The sequence below is a fragment of the Antrostomus carolinensis genome, unplaced genomic scaffold (genome assembly GCF_000700745.2).
Source record: "Antrostomus carolinensis isolate BGI_N321 unplaced genomic scaffold, ASM70074v2 scaffold9095, whole genome shotgun sequence".
NCBI classification, from domain to species: Eukaryota; Metazoa; Chordata; class Aves; order Caprimulgiformes; family Caprimulgidae; genus Antrostomus; species Antrostomus carolinensis.
The window spans coordinates 3,552-10,813 of NW_010318385.1; the positions used below are offsets into that span (position 1 = coordinate 3,552).

The window sequence follows — 7,262 nt, forward strand, 5'->3', positions numbered from 1 at the left end:
GCTCTCTCAAATAGCAGAGCTAAAAAAGAATATTAACTAAGCAAAATATTTATTTATCTAATCCCACCTTGGAATGCATCAGTGGTGGAGCTTTATGGGTTTGGCTGAAGCTTTATTAAGTGTTTGTCAGCCCTTTGGAGAAAGAACTGTGATCAGTCTTTCTAAAGACAAAATGACAAAGGCAAGTTAAAATTCCATAGTAACACACAGACCATGATAGGATGGTCTTGGGACTTTTGCATAATTTTTTAATGTCAGATTGGCACTAAAAATCATCTGTGTTTCGTTAATCTTTGCTTTTTACCACTGGTAGGTCTTTTTGAACGAAGTATATAGGCCCTTATTTCCAAATGAAAGCATAAAAGTCAGTGGTCAGTGAATCAGAAAATAACTGATTTCATTTGATGATGGGTAGTTATGTAATTTCTCTGAAGAGCCATCTCCCTTTTCTTTTGTCAATAACCAAGGAAAATTAGTTATCTTTGGGTGCTGTGCTCAGGAAGGGCTGCAGGAGCACTGTTACAGACATCAGTAGCACGGAGGAAGACCCTTCCATAGCCACAAAAATATACTTGCTTCATGTTACACTGCAAGTGCTTGTGAAAAGTCACGGATATACCAAGTAAATTGGTGGACAAAATTAAATATTACTGCAAGACCACAGGTGTTGGCATGGACTGTGCTAAAAGAATTGACTATTGATGTATGCACCTGTGTTTAATTCTGCTGTGCTTACTGAATAAGCTTAGACAACTTTCCTTTGTGGAAGTTACTAAATTGGTTATGCTTCTCACTTCTAAAGCTTTTCGTGTTCTCTGTCAGCAGCTGCTGGTTGCAATGAATTTGTAGCTCACAAGTAAACTGGTTACCAGTCAGTCATTTAGAAACTAGTTTAGTTTTTTGAATTTGAGTGTAATTGGTAGAAACTTGACCTTTTAGCTGATCATTTAAAAGAAAGAAGAAGAATATCCTGAAGATAGGGTCTCACCAGCCTTCATCACCTGATTTGTTTAAGATTCTAGTAAGTAATTAATAAAGTTTCAAGTGTTACTGTATTCCATAAGGCCATGCTTATGTTCTTTGGTTTCTCTGTCAGGTCTTGTTTCATACATCCCTTTGGAAAGGGAACCATGCTCAACTTGGTAAACGGGAGATGAGCATTTTGGCTTTAGCCTGTAGACTGTGGCATAAGTTTATCTAATCTCTATAAACAAGGAGAATTACACCTGGAAAATACTTGGACTGCTGGTACCTAAAAACAAATGTTGCATGGAATGGTATGTTTTCATCTTGTTGGATGTTGGATTCTTTAAACGTACCAATTTAAGTCCTTGCAAAATTTGTATATTTTTTAAATTAAGAGTTGTGTTAAAAACATTGATTTTAATTAAGGCTTAGCGAGCATTTAGAAATAGGACTTAGTTGCTTCTCAGTTCCAAAATGTGGACCTAAGGCTTTTAGTAAATTTAACTGCACTTGTTTGCTTTTGTTTGCTTATTTTTGGCCTAATGCAGTTTAGATGCTAGTTCTGGCTCCTTTCCAGGAGGAAGTTGGCTTAAGGAAGCTAGGCCTCAGGGAGTGAGTAGGAAAGTCAAATTTGTAGAAAGGAGCTTTAATGATAAACATGTGTGTCCTTCAGTGTGTGTTATTTTTGTAAATGCCTGATGATACTTTCATGAACTCAGTGAAACGATTGAGTTGCATCTTATTGGGGGAGGAAAAAAAATGAAATATTCCAACCTAGTGCAGAAACAAACTGACTTTCCAGTTGTTCTTTATTTTATTAATTCCTCCCTCTGTTTTGTTAGCCAAGGGGATGGTCCTTCAAGTATATGTGTGTGCAACTTGGCATACTGAACCTCAAATACAAAGACGTTTTCCAAACTGAGGTCTAAGAGAACAAAGAAACAAAGGAAGTTCCCTGTTGAAGGTTTTTACTGTAGCCCTTCGGTATTTTCTCTTGCAGTTCTAAGGAGCTCTCAGCATCTTCTGATTCTTTTCCCCTTGACAGAAGATCTCTATGGCTTCCTGAAGGTTGTTACATTCCTATGTCAGATTAGAAACTTGTTTGATAAAGGACCATCTTTAGGTGGACAGGAGATACTGTCTGCAAGAGCACTGTGGTTTGTCTTCTCAGCTAGTTTACTAGGACAGTGCTTGACAGATCGTAAACCACACTGGACTTCAGAGGTAATTAAAAGCCTGGATTTGTTCTTGGAAATAAATATAATGTGGTGCAATTTGGTCAGTGATCTAAATGTTCTTCATATGACTGAGCAATGTTTTCAGCCTTCAGTGGATCACGGCAACGTTTCTGATGAAGTACCTCCTTAAAACACTTTATGTATTAGATGTTATGTTGTGTAGGTGAACTTGCAGCTTCAGGTTTCTTCTTCCAGATGTTTTAGGGCCGTTAAAACCCCAACACATCAGAGTCTGAGGACACATATTTTAAAAATGTTTATTTATTAAAGGATACAACAGAAAGCTTTCTGATAGCTTAAGGTTTACACCGTATAGAATGTTTGACTCCTTTATTTTTGTATCAGAAAGACTGGGAGAGCTAGTGAATATCAAGTGAAATGGAAGATGGTGAATGCTAGCCATGGTATTCCTGACTATTTTTAGGTGATATTACAAGAAAAATCAGGAATATGAGAGAAAAATCAGAACTTTTTCTTCAGACTTTGACAGAAATTATTTATGTTTGTAGTGTAAAAGATACAGATGAAGCTTATAGTGAAACCAAGTGTGAGCCCTACATTAGGATTTTAGTTTGTTGGGAAGCATGATGACAGACTGATTCACCAGCTACCTCTGCTGCATGTGTCATTGACTGAGTCAGTTTAATTTATTCCTCAGATATTAGAGTGCTGTTAGCTTTTCTGAAGCAAGCATAGGACTGGGTCCTTGGAATGCTATTTAACCAGCTTGAAAACCACATATACAATTTCAGTCTCAATTATGTTAGTCTACTTTTTGTATGTTAGAATAGTATGAGGATTCTTCTGTATTCTGGAAGTTCCCATTTGTTTCTGTCAGGAAGAGAAGAAAGGTTAGAAAGCATATAATATATACAGTAGTGTTTGTGTAAGGCTTGCAGTTATTTTTACTTTGTCATATGATAAGAATAGTTGAGCCAGTATTCTGGGTAATCAGGGTACCTGTAACTTTCATACAGATTTTCCTCAGGGAAATACAGAATATGGGTATTAAGCTAATTCAATGTGTACAGTGAAATACCTTTTTTTAAAGAAATCTGAATAGACTTTCTTAGGAAAACAAATACTTCTGTGGCAAAAGCAAGAATATGCAGTAGTAACATTTTTGGATTTGCTGTAAGGTGCTGCACAAAACCTTGGGATTCTCAGGGAAAGGGATTTATATAGTTGTATGCAATGTGGGATGCTGCAGTCTGCCTTCAGGTAGCCTTACTTAAAATATTTCATATGCTGCTCCACTGCAGTATTCCTTTGAGTAACTCAAAAATCTATTATTGTACTTCCTCTTGGTAATAAAGGATTGGAGTCAGCAGCTAATTAAATATACTAAACATAAAGTTGAGATACAGAATTTTATGTATTTTAATTTGCATATATAAACTGCACATCATATATGTATGTGTATGATACCAATATAAACATTTATTATCTTTGCAGTAGCTTAAAGAATGTAGAAGGCAGGTCTGTGCCCTGCCTGATGGCTGGCCAGATGGGTAAGAATTGCTGGTAGTTCTGTTGTCCTCACTGGAAAGTCTTGTTCCCCTCATCTTTTTAAAGATCAGTGTTTTCAAACTCAGAATTCACACATTTATTTAGGAGGTATCGGCACGTTCTTAGGCAGGCAGATACAAACCAACTCTTCCTGTGCTCTCGGTCTGACAAACCGGGAGCACCGTAGCTGTTAATATGGCTTGGAGCCTGGGAGAATGTGTCTGGTTTGGAGCCAGACGACGCCTGCTCAGCTCCGTGTCCCCTTGCAAAGGGTGAAGAAGGCGAACCCCTGCCTGTCTCCAGACCTGCCCATCTTCAGTGGACAGCGCTGGTGTCCCTGCAAGTGGGTCGGAGCAGCACTTGTGTTCAAAGCCTGATTAACTGGCAGGTTCTTTTCACCTCTGGGGGAAAAAGCACATTTTAAAAATGGATTGGCTCTGGTTTTGATCACACATTAATAATAATTAATAATGGCTTGATTGTCCTGATGGTGCTCTGGATGATTTGGCATGCTTCCCAGGCAGTGTGGGTTACCTTTTATACTCCTCAAATGTAACCTGAATTTCAGCATCTGAAAAATGCTGGGAAAAAGGAAAGCAGTTCTCTTTGCATAGTTGAAAAACTGGCTGAGGTGAGGTGAGGTGAGCTGAGCAAAGAACACCTTTAACTGGAGGCTTCCAGCCTGAGCTGGTTAGCTGATGGGACATAGAGCTCTCATGGATCTGTGAGTATTGGGATGTGGGGAGCAGAGTCTGGGTGGGAGATGTCTGCGTAGCCACTGCCTGCGATGCCCGGCCGAGCAGCTTTACGGGTGCGAGCGCCTCAGCGGTAAGGTGAGGCAGGACGGGGCGAAGTAGCACAGGTGTGTGCACCTGCTCCGTGAGGGGGCGAGGGCAAAGGCACAAGGCCTAGCTCGTGTAGTGAGATCTGTGGCTGTCACCTAGCTAAGATTTTGGGACGGGCACTGTGGTGTATCTGTCTGTCCTTGTTAGGGCTACAAACAGCTGAGTGCATGAATGTGATCTCCTTTCCACAGTAATGAAGAGTAGCAACGGGAAGGACACTTCGTAACTGCAGAGCATCCTTGTTGTAGCCAGCAGGGAGACACTGCTGCAGGCCTGCAGAAACATCGCTGGTTAAAGAATAACCAGTTCTTAAAAGAAACATTTGTTTAGGAAAGCCTTGAGGAGACTGTCCAAAAATACAAAGAAAAGATTAAAGGTTTTATGATCTTGGCTTTCTTGAGTCTGACGCTGTGTTCAGCAAAGTCACATCTCTAAAGCAGGGAGGTATTAAACCACATGCTTATCCACGTTTCCCTGTGTTTCCTGGAGCTTGTGGTACCCAGTGAAAGTACCTGCTATCATTCATTCTGAATTTATTCTCATTGGTATAATTAAAGGCAGAAGGACTAATTTCAACAACAACTCGATAGCTCAGTGATTTTTTTTTAATTGGGGAGCCCCAGCTTCCCTGAAGGGGCTAGAGTGGAACCTTTAGCTCTTTCCTTTGTGCTGTCGGGTACGTATTTCTTGGGAGTCAGTAGGATTGATTTCTGTACTACATGTGTGTATTGTCATAGCAGTGGGAGTCCGTATAATTAATTTCTGTACTATGTGTGTATTGTCTTAGCAGTGGGACATGGATTTCTTGTTGCGGGGATTGTCAGTGGAAAGGTGAGAAGTAGCAGTGATCTGTGGTTTAGTGACAGCTAAGTACAAGTGCCCTGTTGGGTGGAATGGTCTGTATAGAGTTGAAAAGCTTATGTCAGGGAGCAGGGATTTTCATTCCTTACTGAGGAAAGGGTAAAGTTGGACAGGAAAGTGTGGGAGCACTGTGTGGTGTTAACAGGAATACTGGTGTGTTGCTCCTAAAAAGGTGTCTTCATTTTCAAATTCCAGTGACCCGTTTTCTGGATGGCCTTAAGTCACTTGTCAAAGAATAACTGTGGAATCTTCTGTCACTGAATATAAATTGTGAAATGATGAAATCCTGTTACCCTATCCTATTTACAGAAAGGGGTAACAAACTGATGCTAAATGCCTTCATGTGCAGGTCCAGGAGTCTGCACTGACAACTTGAGAGCTGACTTTGGATTTTTAGGAAACTCTGGAAAGGCCTGGCCAAAGGTATGCAGGCTTGACTAGTTAGCCATTATATCAGTTGTGTTTATTTCCCCCCCTTAATTTAGCTTGGTCATTTAGATCCATTGTTCTGATTTAACTGCTGTATTGTATGGCTTTCTTGACCGTACTTTTTCTAAGTACTCGTCACATAATTGGCTCCTGTAAACCTTTGCGTTATTTTTTTAATTCCTGGTGATGTGCTGGTGAATTAATGTTGGTGAGGTTCTTCATTTCTGTTCTGCACCCCACCCCTTCCTTCAGCTATCTTAACATGGAGTATGGGCCTCATAATGTGTAAGCCAGACTCCACTTGGATTTCCTTTTTCACCTTAAGTCTTCCTTGTGACTTTACTTTCTTAAGAGATAAAAGTTGATTATGGACTTTCTCTTCTGGTTTCTGTCACGTAGGGTGTTCCTCAAGATCACTGCTATTCTGATATTTACACCTAAGATTCTTAGAATGGGTGACTTGGCACCTGCTTTGTCTGGCAGTCATGTTTGCTGTGTTCTTAAGATTGGTGCTGTTTCTGCCAATGTTTATTTTTGGAACAGTTGCATTACTTGTCATATTTTAAGCACTTTAAGGCCTTTGAGAAAATATCAGTCCTGAGTGAGATGTATGTGTTGCCTTTATCAGAATACTATTTTATTCAAAGTGAAACAGCAATAACTTCTTCTTTCATAGCAATAAAGAAAAAAGGATATTGACTTAGTGAAATATTAATGCTCGTATTAAACTTAAGAGTTTGAAACCGCTAGTAATTTTTATTCCTTGTGTAAAAGATGGTGTCAAATGCAAGTATTGGAATTGATTTTTTCAAATATTATCTTTAAAAGATCATGTGTTGTGTTGTTCTTTGGTTGGTTGGGTTTTTTAAGCATACTGATAGACCTGAACTTTCCTGTCCAACAGTGACATAAGGACCAACTGGAACCTTTCTGATGCTTATACTGGGACCTTGCTGTTCCTACCTGTGGTTTGTACCCCTGCATCTGAAGATTTCTAGCAAAATCTGTTACTATTTCCAGAAGGAATGTTAAGCATATGGAAGCTGGAAACCTCTTTGCAGTCCTCTAGGAGAGCTTTTAAGTGTTCTAATGGTGGAGGAGAGGAATGGAGGAGATCTGAGTACCACTGTTTTGTGTTTGTTCTATAGTGTTCCTCTTGTTTCCTCAGGGTGTTCAGTGTTTCTTCCTTTTGATATAACATGAAAATAAAATACTGCTGGATTTGATTCACAAAAAAAGTTCATTGTAGCAGTGTACCTAAATAAAAGCTGCTGCTTTAGCAAGCAGTCACTCAGTCTGTGTAGAATCAGAGAGTCATAGAATCTTTTGGTTGGAAAAGACCTTTGAGATCATTGAGTCCAACCGTATGGAGCACTTCTTCTGAGGAGACAGTAAGAAATGACTGAAGTGTGGA

At 39.6% G+C, this 7,262-nt stretch overlaps 1 protein-coding gene across 1 annotated transcript in view; it reads left to right on the forward strand.

The window, feature by feature from the left end:
• The first annotated feature begins 4,470 nt into the window (after window positions 1–4,470).
• LOC104525660 (EVI5-like protein) overlaps window positions 4,471–7,262 on the forward strand; it is a 72,268-nt gene continuing 69,476 nt past the window's right edge. Inside the window, exons 1-2 of the mRNA XM_010168876.2 lie at window positions 4,471–4,482; window positions 4,598–4,630. Of these exons, the coding sequence (XP_010167178.2) occupies window positions 4,477–4,482; window positions 4,598–4,630 (39 nt within the window). The 5' untranslated portion in view covers window positions 4,471–4,476. The remainder of the gene's footprint in view (window positions 4,483–4,597; window positions 4,631–7,262) is intronic.